The 13,356-nt window shown below is 37.5% G+C and overlaps 1 protein-coding gene across 1 annotated transcript in view; it reads left to right on the forward strand.

Annotated features, from left to right (window-relative positions):
* LOC115217070 (2-oxoisovalerate dehydrogenase subunit alpha, mitochondrial) overlaps window positions 1-13,356 on the forward strand; it is a 33,837-nt gene that overhangs the window by 11,657 nt on the left and 8,824 nt on the right. The window contains exons 2-5 of the mRNA XM_029786658.2: window positions 6,270-6,431; window positions 7,132-7,327; window positions 9,944-10,105; window positions 11,021-11,165. Of these exons, the coding sequence (XP_029642518.1) occupies window positions 6,270-6,431; window positions 7,132-7,327; window positions 9,944-10,105; window positions 11,021-11,165 (665 nt within the window). The remainder of the gene's footprint in view (window positions 1-6,269; window positions 6,432-7,131; window positions 7,328-9,943; window positions 10,106-11,020; window positions 11,166-13,356) is intronic.

A 13,356-nucleotide genomic window follows, 5' to 3' on the forward strand; every position in this document is an offset into this window, starting at 1 on the left:
ATGACTGAAACAAGTAAAAGAATGCAAAACAATGTGAATAAATAAGCATTACATCTGACAGTAATCTGAATGCTAAAGGGCTAATTAAGGAATATATCAAGCTACAGAATTTACATATCTATATCAGTATGTAGGTTAGACATATCTATGTGTATTTGGACTACTCTTTTTGTTTTAATTACTCACAATGCATTAACATGATTAAATGCTTTGTTGGAATATATTAATTTTTTTTACTTAAACTCTATGCTATATGACAGAGGTGTATAATAAGTGTTTCTGATTTAGGGACATGGACAGAAATGTCAACTCCCTTTGTACTTGGCTGGTACTTTATTTTATTGACTCTGGAGAGATGAAAAGTAAGGTTGACCTTGTCTGGATTTCAACTTGGAATGTGAAAAACTGGAAAAATATTGATTCTAAAATTCACTGTCCTAATAAAAATATAACAATTCTTTCGACTATTGGCACAAGGCCAGAAATTTTGGGGGAGAGGCAAGTTGATTACTTCAGCCCCAGCACACAACTGGTACTTATTTTATTTAATGTGTCTGAAAGGATGAAAGGTAAAGTCAACCTCGGTGAAACTTGAATGAAAACATAAAGCAGGAAGAAATGCTGGCATGCTAACAATTCTGCCAGCTCACTGCCTTTATAATAATAATCCTTTCTTTTATAGACACAAGGCCTGAAATTTTGGAGGAAGGGGCTAGTTGATTATATTGACCCCAGTACTCAACTGGTACTTATTTTATCAACTCTGAAAGGATTAAAGGCAAAGTTGACCTTGGCAGAATTTGAACTTAGAACATAAAAGATGGATGAAATGTCACTAAGCACTTCTTCCAATGTTCTAATGATTCTGCCAGCTTCCTGCCTTTAATAACAATAATAATCCTTTTTTACTAAAGGAACAAGGCCTGAAATTTTGGAGGAGGGAACTAGTTGATTATATCAATCCCCAGTGTTTCAGTGGTACTTAATTTATTGACCCTGAAAGTATAAAAGACAAAGTTGACCTTGGCTGAATTTGAACTTAGAACATAAAAGATGGATGAAATGTCACAAAGCACTTCTTCCAATGTTCTAATGATTCTGCCAGCTTCCTGCCTTTAATAATAAAAATGACACCAACGCCGATGACGCATGAAAGAGAAGATCAGGAAGAAATGTTATAGGAGAGTTTGAGCAGTTCTGAAATCTGAGCTAAATACCCATATGATGTTAGCCATAAATTCCTTAGCAGTTCCAGTTGGCAAAACATGGTAACGAAATTAATAGCAGAAAAACTAATAATAATAATAATGGTTTCAAATTTTGACACAAGGCCAGTAATTTTGAGGAAATGGATAAGTCAAGTATATCGACCCCAGTGCTCAACTGGTATTATTTTATTGACCCCCCAAAAGACAAAATGCCACTAAGCATTTTACTCAGTGATTCTGCCAGCTTGCTGCCTTACTCATAATAATAGTAATGATTTCTTTATTAACCACTAAGGATTCACAAAAATGAACACCTCAAATTTATAATAAAGCAGCTTTGGCAGAACAATAGGTCTATGGAAATTAAAACAGAATTAGTGTCAGTTAGGAGTGTGAAAGCTTGTATGAAGGATGTGTAGAGTTAATGTTATATATTCAAGGAAAGTTCAAGTGCTCTGGTTAATAGTCAGCCTGATATTTGAGTCAGTTTACAAGGATGTGCTTTATCTTTCACTTAAAAGGCTTATCTTGGATACTGCCAAACATTTAGAGAATTTAAGCAGTATTTTTAATAACTGTCCCAATTTCATCAGTATCTTCTATTATTTTGCCAAAGACTTTAAACAAATGAATTTCTTTTTTTATATACTGTAAGCTAAATTTTAGAAATGTAACCCATTATTTTCTGAACATCTGTAAATTTTCTGAGCATAACAATTTTTGTTTCTGTGTTTCATCACGCTTAACCCTTTCACATTCAGATTATCCTATCAAATATGATGTTTATTTATCTACATTGTTTTGAATTAATCATGCATTATCTCATAGCTTTGATATTTCAATAATGTGATTGTTTATTTTTAGCATGATATTGTAGGGTAGATGTGAGATGCCAAATCTTGCTGGTGTGAACATAAAACAGAATATTCTGAGTGGATATGGCTGGTTTAAATGCTGAAGGGTTAATGTTAAAAAACAAAAGGATTGGTTTTGAGTATCAATTATAAGAGTTTAAAAAAATGTTCTTGCATCTACTTTTCTTTATTCCATATATTTGGTCATCCAGTCTTTTACAATGGTTTTTATTATTCACAGCTAATAAATCACTAGTTTTTGTTTTATAATGGGTTACATATTATATATGATAGTTTGGATATCCTAGTTGACTTGGACAGCCAATCAAGAAGTTAAAGATTCATATCTGGCCACTGGCATTGCATATCTTGCTACCAGGACTTTTAATTCTCATTCTAGTTGTTACATACATGGGGAATATTAAGCCACATATATTTTGTAATACAAATTAGTAATTTTCATTTTATTAATGATCTTTCGCCATGTAATCCTCCATGATACAGAAGTATATCTTGCAGCTATACTAATTATTACTAACAACTGAGTTTGAAGTACTGAATTTTGATTCCATAATCAAATCCTTTTAACAATTCACCAACCAATGTGTGTGTGTGCCATTAGTTAGCAAAATAAGAACAATCTCATCATCAAGGTTAATATCAAAAATAATCAATTTTAGTTCATATTAATCAAGATGTTTCAGAGTCATAACTTATTGTGGACTGCCAAGTCCAGTGGGAAACACCATACACATAGCCAAATTATAAGGTTCAAAATTTGTTTTATCTGATAAAATGCTTTTACTGGAATAAAGTCTTATGAATTAGATGTAACACGGTATGATGTAGAGTTTGTAAATGGCAAAACTGGCCTGGATGCTTTAAAGTTTTATAAACACATTTATGAATAATGATAACATCATTAAGTGTTTGGCTTTCAAAGAAATTTAATGGATTGATCTACAGCTTATTGTAGTTCAGAGGGAGTGGCAAAGATATTTAGTGATTCAGCTCTTGACTTTTGGAGATCAGTTGACAAAAAGGATTGCAACAGCAACTTCTGGAAGATTGTTCTAGTATCTGGTGGTGAATACAGGGATCTTCTGTTAAGTCAGCCATTCTATCAACAGTGCATGTAGAGGAGATACTAGAACTCTTGGTCAGTTTTGTATGATTTATCTGTATTTTGTAATATGCAACATGTTTCCATGTAAAACATTGAAGTTATGTTTCTTTTTAGTCATAATTTCATCAACTACATTGATTCTGTGAGCCTTTATTTTTCATTTATATGCAATTTGTTTGTAACTTTTATGATATTCCAAGGATTTGTTGCTCAAATTAGCTGTTTGTTCATTCCATTATAAGTTACTGTTGATAGTAACAACTTCGAATTTCATTTTTATAACCAATATTCTACACACAGTGCATTAATTGAAGTTTATTTCACCATTTAGTCTGGGGAACACTATTTTTGTACTCTTTGTTGATTTAAATACCAACCATCTGTTATTTCAGTCTTTCTTTTGTGTTGAAGTATCTGGTCAGGATATCTACAGCAAGGTTAAACTCCTTTGTTGATTCTATTGGTGAAGATACTGTAGAATTATCAATTCATAGGCACTGCTAGTTATTTGTAAAAGCTGACAATAGAAGTGGATTAAGTGTAGGACCCTGTGAATCTGATACATTGATAGGTGAAAACCAGAAAGCACACTTGATACATATAGATGTAAATAGCTCTGCAACTGGCTTCTCTACAGTTCTTTGAATTTCAGCTTAGCATAGTCCATTTTATCTAAAGTTGTATCACTTTCCAGGATTGTTAGATGAATAAGTGCTTTTTATGTGACATCACCAGTGTCAATTCTGCTGTGGCGGATGGGTCTTCTTGAGTATAAAAACATACATTGTACTTTTTTTACATCTATTTCGTATTTCAGCCTAAGTTTGCAAATTTTGATCTTTTCATATCACTAGGTGAATATTTCATATGTGTTTGCCCTTTTCACTGTAAGCCTAATAGCTGCCAATGAGAACACACTGTGTTTACAGAAAGGTTTCAACTGCCATATGGTTAGTTATTCAGTTTCATAGCATCGGACAATACCTTGCAGTTCTGGTCCTTAACATTCTGATTTCAAATCTTGCCAAGCAACTTAGCCTTTCTTTCAATTACTGGTGTTGTGACTTAGTGGTTAGGGTGTTAGACTCATGATCATGAAACTGTGATTTTGATTCCTGGACCAGGCGATGCATTGTGTTCTTGAACAAAACATTTCATTTCACATTGTTCCAATCCACTCAGCTGGCAAAAATGAGTAATCTTGTGATGGACTATTGTCCCATCCAGGTCATCATCATGATCATTTAACGTCCATTGTCCATGCTGGCATGGGCTGGTCAGTTTGACCAGGGCCGGCAAGTTGGAAGGCTGCACCATACTCCAGTCTGTTTTGGCATGGTTTCTATGGCTGGATGCCTTTCCTAACACCAACTGCTCTGAGAGCGTAATGAGCACTTTTATGTTCCACTGGCACAGGTGCCATTTGCATGGCACCAATATCTGCCATGACTACAATTTTACTTGGCTTGATAAGTCTTCTTCTCAAACATGGCGTAATGCCAAATGGTCTGGGTCCTTGCCTCCGTGGGGCTCAATGCTCGAAAGATGCTTTTACGTGCCACCAGCACAGGTGCCATTTGCATGACACTGGTTATATGCCAAGACTGCAATTTTACTTGGCTTGATGGGTCTTCTTCTCAAGCACAACATAATGCCAAAGGTATGCCAGAGGTCTCGTTTATTGCCTTTGTGAGGCCCAATACTCAAAAGGAGCTCAAAAACTTTGCCTCTGTGAGGTTCAACACATGGAAGATGCTTTTTATGTGCCACCTGCACAGATGCCGGTTACATGACACCAGCATCAGCCACAACTATGATTTCACTTGGCTTGATGGGTTTTCTCTACCACAGTATATCGCCAAAGGTTTCAGTCACTAGTCATTGCCTCTGTGAGGCTCAAAGTTTGGAGATCATGCTTCACCACCTCATCCCATATCTTCCTGGGTCTACCTCTACCACAGGTTCCCTCCACAGTTAGGGATCGGCACTTCTTTACACAGCTGTCCTCGTCCATATGCATCACATGACTATACCAGTACATTCATCTCCCTTGCACACCACATCTGATACATCTTATGCCTAACTTTTCTCTCAAGATGTTTACACTCCATCAAACATGCATACTGACATTGCACATCCAGTGAAGCATACTGGCTTCATTTCTTTCAACAGCCCATGTTTCACTGCTATGTAGCATAGCTGTTCACACACAAACAATCTGCCTTTCATTCTGAGAGAAAAGCCCTTTGTTGCCAGCAGAGGCAGGAGCTCTCTAAACTTTACCCCACCTAATCTTATTCTGACAGCTACACTCTCAGAGCATCCGCCTCCACTATTAACTTGATCACCTATATAACGGAAGCTATCAACTACCTCTAGCTTACCCCCATGGCAGTTGATGGAGTCTATTTTCTGTACATTTTTGTGTGCATCTATCACACTCAAAAGCTATTTTCCCTGTTAACCTTCCTCTGATATTGCACCTTTTATGTGTCCAAAGCTTAGACCAAGTGCACCTTACAGAGTTATTACCTACACCTTTTCTACAGATCGAGCAGGGCCATCTACCTGAAGGGACTTGTGATTTGTTTGCCTTCCTACTTACTAAGATTTTGGTTTTTGCTAGGTTAACCCTAAGGCCCTTCGATTCTAGACCTTGCTTCCATACCTGAAACTTCTCTAGTTCTGGTAGTGATTCAGCTATAAGAACACCAGATGAGGAATATATATGCTTTGGTCATCCTAGCTCTTGTGAGTAGATTTGGCTGATGAAAACTGAAAGAAACTTGTTTGTGTGTATGTGTGTGTCATTGCCTCTTAACAACTGCTGTTGGTTCGTTTACATCCTTGTAACTCACTGGTTTAGTAAAAGAGACTAAGAGAATAAAAATAAGACTGGGGTTGATTTGTTCAACTAAACCCTTCAAGGTGGTGTACCAGCATGGTTGCAGTCCAGTAACTGAAACAAAAGGCAAAAGAGGTTTAAGCGAATTGATGTGTTTTTTTTTTTCTTTCATAGAGATAGACAGATACCTAAATAGAAAATTATATCTTCTCTTATTTTTATTTTCAAAATCTCAGGCGTTGAATCATTTTGAAGAAGATCGGCCTGTTTTTCCTGGCTCCCGCTCAAACTATACACCTGCACTTGAATTCTTAAGATCTGATATGTATGATGGTATTCCTGTCTACAGGGTAATGAATAAAAAAGGAGAAATTATCCAAAAGGATCAAGATCCCCAAGTAAGATCACTTATCTTTCTTTTATTTTTTATTTTTTTACTTAAAAATTAATTGTAATGGTTAAAACAAACTAAATATCCAAAAAAAACTTATGTTTTTTCTTCTTGGCCAGTCGAGCAAATCGACCCCAGGACTTATTCTTTGGAAGCTTAGTACTTATTCTATCAGTTCTTTTGCTGAGCTGCTGAGTTACGGGGATGTAAACACACCAGAATTGGTTGTCAAGTGATGGAGGGGGGGGGGGCAAACACACACACACACACACACACACATATGTACATGTATATGACAAGCTTCCTTCAGTTTCCGTCTACCAAATCCACTCAGAAGGCTTTGATCAGCCTGAGGCTATAGTAGAAGACACTGCTCAAGGGGCTGGAACCTGGAACCATGTGGTTGGTAAGAAAGCTACTTACCACACAGCCAAATCAAAAATTGTTTGCTCCTAGCAATGCCAAATCTAAAGAGACCTAAATATGTTGAAATAATGATACTTTGCATGTCAGTTATGTATAATCTTCAAATGCTGGTGCCAGGAAGGATTACTGCAAAATCATTACATGGCATGAGCAAGTACATTGTTTTGAACTGTATTAAACAATTTGTTGTTTATAATTATTATTTTTTGTTATTTTTTCCCAAGGTTTGTGTGTTCAATTTTTAAAAATGTTTTTATCTTTTGATTTGTTATTTTCTGCAGTTGGATGATGACACAGTGTTAAAGATGTACCATGACATGACGTTGCTGAACACTATGGACCGAGTGCTCTATGATTCTCAAAGACAAGGCAGAATTTCATTCTACATGACTAACTATGGAGAAGAGGGCACTCACATTGGGTCAGCTGCAGCTCTTGATCCTGGTGATTTGGTATTTGCTCAGTATCGGGAAGCAGGTATGTCTGAAGATCAAATTTTTTTGTTCTCACACAGGACTGTACTCCTTTCAGAAAAATGGTCTTGCTTGATATATAGAAAAGATAGAAATTTCATATAGGTAGAACTTCCATATAGTGCACTCAGTACAGAGGTAAAGTGGTATCACAGGAAGTTTAACACAGAAAGTAGATTTTGTATTTGGTAAATGTGGTAATAGATTTTCTTGAATGCTCAAGGTTGTTTCCTTGAGATTGTAGATTGTTTCATGACCTTAGTGATTTAATTAGTAGTGGAAGAGGGATTCTAAATGTATCATTGTTGGAATAAGAAAAGGATGGAGAAATTTCAATGAGCTATTACCTTCAGTGATAACAAAAAGTATCAAAGTGAAAGGTAGATTTTATGAAGCTTATGTACAAACAACAATGTTACATGGTAGTAAGACATAGGCCCTGAATGCAGAGAGAATGTGAAGACTTGAAAGGGATGAAGCTAGTATGCTCTGTTGGATGTGCGGTGTCAATATGTTTGTATGAAAAGTGCAAGCATGTTGAGAGAAAAGTTGGGCATAAGATGAATCAAGCATAATGTGCACGAGAGAAGACTGTTCTTGTATAGTCTTGTGATGCATATCGATGAGAGCAGCTCTATAGAGAATTGTCAATTACTACATGTAGATGGAATTTGTTGAAGAGGGAAACCTAGGAAGACATGAGATGAAGTAATGAGAACTGATCTCAAGAATTTGAGACTCAGAAGAGATGACAAAAGGCTGAGATGATTGGTAATTTGTTGCGCTTAAGAAAACCTGTTGATCATGACAAAATCAAGATCCTAAATGCGTCATGTTTATGTCAATATATTTACTGGATCCTGCCTCTGCACCCAATCTGTCCCCATCAAACCTTCCCCACCTATCCTCTCACTCTTCTAATTATAGCACTGTTCAGCTGCTATAATCTTAGGATAGCAGAATCTGCACATATTCCATCTGCTTTTGTGGTACAAGTTGCCACCTCCTCACCTTGGAAGTACTTCTTTTAACATTTGTCCTTTCCCACTTTCCACTAATTGCCCCTTTTCTGCCTCTACTTATCTTTCCTTCTCCTCTGAGTTCTATATTAGGACTGCCATATTTCATCGTTAACATCCTCTCTTATCTGCTGCTGACAAAAGCTTCTCTTCCACAGACTACAGAACCCTCTTCTATGTACCTTTGACATCCATCTTTGTCACTGTACATCTTTTTCTCTCTTATACTTCTCATTCTCTCACTCCACACATCATCTCCCTATTTTCTGATTTATCTACAGGTTTATCGCATTACTTCTCCTTACCCTTCCTGTATTGCTACTTAGCACTTCTTTCTGAGCCATTCCTATTTCTTTCATTTCCACACTGATATTTACCATCAACCACATCTCCGTCCTCATTCCTTTCACTCTGTTCATATCTACCCTCATTTGTCACTCTCCTCTCACACTCTAGTGAACTTGATTCTCCCACACTTCTGATCTTCTGTATTCTCTCTTAGATCACCTTCCTGTATTTTGAGAGTGTACCCCAACTACTGCCAATGTCCTTTCCAGTTACTCCCACCCTTATATAATGTAGAGTAGACATGTATCTTTATAGCAAGACACCTGTCCCTCTATTATGCTTTAGCCTCCCAACACCTGGCATAAACTATCTCCCTCTCTGTTACAATCCCACTTAGTCAAGATGCTTTTTTCTTTGTTTTGCAAGTTATTTGGCAACTTTGCTTGTGCTGGTGTTACAAAAAAAAAAACGGCGCCCAGCACAACACTGTAAATTGGTCAGCATTAGGAAGGGCATCCAACTGTACAAACCATGCCAAAGCAAACACTGGTGCTTGAAACAGTCCTTCTGCTTATTGGATCTAATTAAACAGTCCAACCCATTCCAGCAATGGGTTGGGATACATTAAATCATTTGCTTTTACAACTAAATGGCTTTTACATTGTTAACTACTGTAAAGTATAAGTAGTAAGAGTAGTATAAGTATTTATCTACAAAGGAAATTGAATCAAGTAGATTTATATGAGAAAATATGATACAAAGGTTATAGTAATCCATAGTCTCAATGGCTGTAACTCAAATGTTCATGCTGATGCAAAATAGGTTTTCAAAAAGTATAAGATGCTATATAATATGCATTTGTTAAGAAGCTTGTTCTAGTTTAATTATGCTAAAAATTAATTACCAATATGAACAAAGAAGAAATGAATATATGAGACAAATACAATGTTGGGTAACAACCAAAGGTGTGTGATTGTAAATACAAGTGGCCAAAATATGGTTCCTCCAAAGGATTAATGTTACTCAGCAGGCTGCATAACTCGGAGATCAAGAATTCTCTCCAGGTTGAATTGTTACTTCTCTGCATTGAGAGATCACAGCTCTGATACTATGGACATGCAATTAGAATGTTGCAGGAAAGAATCACAAGACATATTCTTCAAGCCATATCTGCACCTTATATGCTTTTAATATTTAAATTCCTGTTTCTCATTTACCAACTGTAGTTGTGTTATGAAACATTGGTTTCTTTAGATTGTTATTTTCCATAGTATTTATACTTCATGAAAACAGTAATTTTTTTTATTTAAAAGGTGTGTTGCTCTGGAGAGGGTTTCAGTTAGACGAGTTCATGAACCAATGCTATGGCAATAATGAAGATGCTGGAAGAGGAAGACAAATGCCAGTCCATTATGGCTCTAAGAACCTTAACTTTGTTACCATATCCTCAACTTTAGCCACACAAATGCCACAAGGTTTGTTTAAACAAATGGAAATTTTCTGTCTTCTGATCCAAATGTTTCTTTAGACAATTGCATTATCATTATCATAGTTTTTTTTTTTCGTGTGTGTGTGTGTGTAAGATTTTATTTTGTACTGGTTTGGGATTGAGGAATCTGTAATGCTGTCAATTTCGCCCATGCCAGTGACACATAAAAAACACCCACTACACTCTCAGAATGGTTGGCATTATGAAGGGCATCCAGCTGTAGAAACCTTGCCAAATCAGATCAGAACCTGATGCAGCATGCCAGCTTACCAGTTTTCAGTAAAACCATTCAGCCCATGCCAGCATGAAAAACAGACGTTAAATAATGATGATGATGAGCTGTAAAAATTTTTTGCACAGGTCTAAAGTTTGACTTATTGAAGTTTTCTTTTCTCTTCTCTTGGCTAATCTTTCAACTACTTTTACTAACCTTGCATTTTTAAGGTTACATTATACTACCTTGTTCCAACTCTTCTTCAAGTAAACATTGTTTCACTGTCTGCTCTGACTTTTGATGATTTGATCTCTCTACCTCAGTCCAAGTATTCTTCAAGTGATTTGTTTCAATTACCCTCTGTTTTTTTGTTTTTTTTAATATGCATGTGATTTAGGGGAAACACATAGGAACTCTCTTCAGTGGCTCATGTTAGAACATATTCTAAAGTGTTGTATCTTTTCTAACACTGTTCGTTTGACTTTGTAGCTGCTATCTTTTTGTTATCTTCCTTCAAAAAAAAAAAGTAGATCAAGACAAATACAGTTTTAACTCCTGAACTTTGAATCAAAAGCTCTACATTTTTATTATAGAATTACTAATTATTAAAGTATGATTATTATAATTTTTGTAATGAGCCCTTCTAAAATTCCTTTATGTTATTTTCCATTCTCATTCTATTTACAGCTTCTGGTGCAGCTTATGCTTACAAACGTGCACAGAATGGTAAGTGTGTTATTTGCTATTTTGGTGAAGGCGCTGCTTCAGAAGGGGATGCTCATGCTGCATTCAATTTTGCTTCTACTTTAGATTGTCCTGTGATATTCTTCTGGTAAGTTCTGCTGCAAAGCTCCAACATCTATTGCTACCTTTTATTTTTTAAAATTTGAATCTACTGAGATTCTTTGGCTGGTATCATTAAGCAATAAATTCCATTACTGGAAGTGAAAGACATTCTTTTTCAATTTGATAACTTAATAAACCTAGAATATGGAATTTGATATATAATGGTATCCTTTGTCATTAGCACTATGTTGTTGCATAATTGCTGTCAGTTCTGATACAGAGATAGATGACTGACTGGCTGAGAGTGACTCATCTAACACACTAAATATGTCATACTTTCGTTTCACCTGGGACAATGTTATGCTTTCCATTATGCTCATCGTCGTCGTCATTTAACTTTCCAGCTTTCCATGCTGGCATGGGTTGGACAGTTTGACTGAGGGCTGGTGAGCCAGAAGGCTGCACCAGCTCCTATCCAATCTGGCAATGTTTCTGCAACTGGATGCCCTTCCTAATGCCAACCACCCCATCCCAGGTTTTCCTGCGTCTGCCTCTTCCACAGGTTCCCTCTACTGCTAGGATGTGACACTTTTTCACACAGCTGTCCTCATCCATATGCAACACATGACCATACCAGTGCAGTTGTCTCTCTTGTACACCACATCTGATGCTTAAGTCCAACTTTTCTCTCAGGGTGCTTACACTCTGTCGTGTATGCACACTGACATTACACATCCAGCAGAGCATACTGGCTTCATTCCTTGCAAGCTTACGCATGTCCTCAGCAGTCATGGCCCATGTTTCACTGCCATGTAACATGGCTGTTTACACACATGCATCATACAGTCTACCTTTTTACTCTGAGTAAGAGGCCCTTTGTCACTAGCAGAGGTAGGAGCTCTCTGAACTTTGCCCAAGCTTTTCTTATTCTAGCAGCTACACTTTCAGAGCCCCCACCCTGACTATTGACTTGGTCACCTAGGTAATGGAAGCTATCAACTACTTGTAGTTTTTTTCCCCTGGAATGTGATGGAAGCTGTTTTCGGCACATTTTCAGTGTTTACTGCCCCTGAGCATTTCCCACACACCAAAACTATCTCCTCAGTTGGTCTTCCTTTGATATTGCTCCACCTCTTATGTGTCCATAGCTTACACCAGGTATATCTGGTGAAGTTTGTACCTATGCCTTTTCTACAGATCGAGCAGGTCCATCTACCTGAAGGGATTTGTGGTTTGTCTGCTTTCTTACTTATTAACACTTCGGTTTTTGCTAGATGGACTCAAAGACCCTTCAATTCTAGATTTTGCTTCCACACCTGAAACATCTCTACTTCTGATAGTGACTCATCTATTAGAGCAAGGTCATCAGCATAGAGAAGCTCCTTGGGGCATCCTGTCTTAAATTCTCTGTTGTTGCCTGGAGGACTATGATGAATAAGAGGGGGCTTATGACTAATCCTTGGTGGACCCCTACTCCTACCCGGAATTCTTCACTGTACTCGTTGCCAACCCTCACCTTACTGACAGCATCCCTGTACATGACTTGTACAGCTCTCACTAACCACTCATCTATCCCTAGTTTCCACACTGACCAGTAATGAAGGTTACGGAGAGGGTTATAGCCCAGTTAATTAGAGAGAGAGTTAGCTTAGATGATATGCAGTTTGGGTTCGTGCCAGGGAAAAGTACTACTGATGCTATATTCCTGGTAAGACAGCTGCAGGAGAAATACCTAGCCAAAGGTAAGCCCTTGTACCTGGCTTTTGTTGACTTAGAGAAAGCCTTTGACAGGGTCCCCCGATCCCTTATCTGGTGGTCAATGAGGAAACTAGGGATAGATGAATGGTTAGTGAGAGCTGTGCGAGCCATGTACAGAGACGCAGCTAGTAAGGTGAGGGTTGGCAACAAGTACAGTGAAGAATTCCGAGTAGAGGTTGGGGTCCACCAAGGTTCAGTCCTCAGCCCCCTCCTATTTATCATAGTCCTCCAGGCAATAACGGAAGAATTTAAGACAGGATGCCCCTGGGAGCTCCTATATGCTGATGACCTTGCCCTAATTGCTGAGTCACTATCAGAACTGGAGGAGAAGTTTCAGGTGTGGAAACAAGGATTAGAATCGAAGGGCCTTAGAATCAACCTAGCCAAAACCAAAGTCCTAATAAGTAGGAAGGTGGACCAACCACAAACGACTTCAGGTAGATGGCCCTGCTCGATCTGTAGAAAAGGTGTAGGTAGAA

Source organism: Octopus sinensis, linkage group LG11 (genome assembly GCF_006345805.1).
Source record: "Octopus sinensis linkage group LG11, ASM634580v1, whole genome shotgun sequence".
Classification (NCBI taxonomy): Eukaryota; Metazoa; Mollusca; class Cephalopoda; order Octopoda; family Octopodidae; genus Octopus; species Octopus sinensis.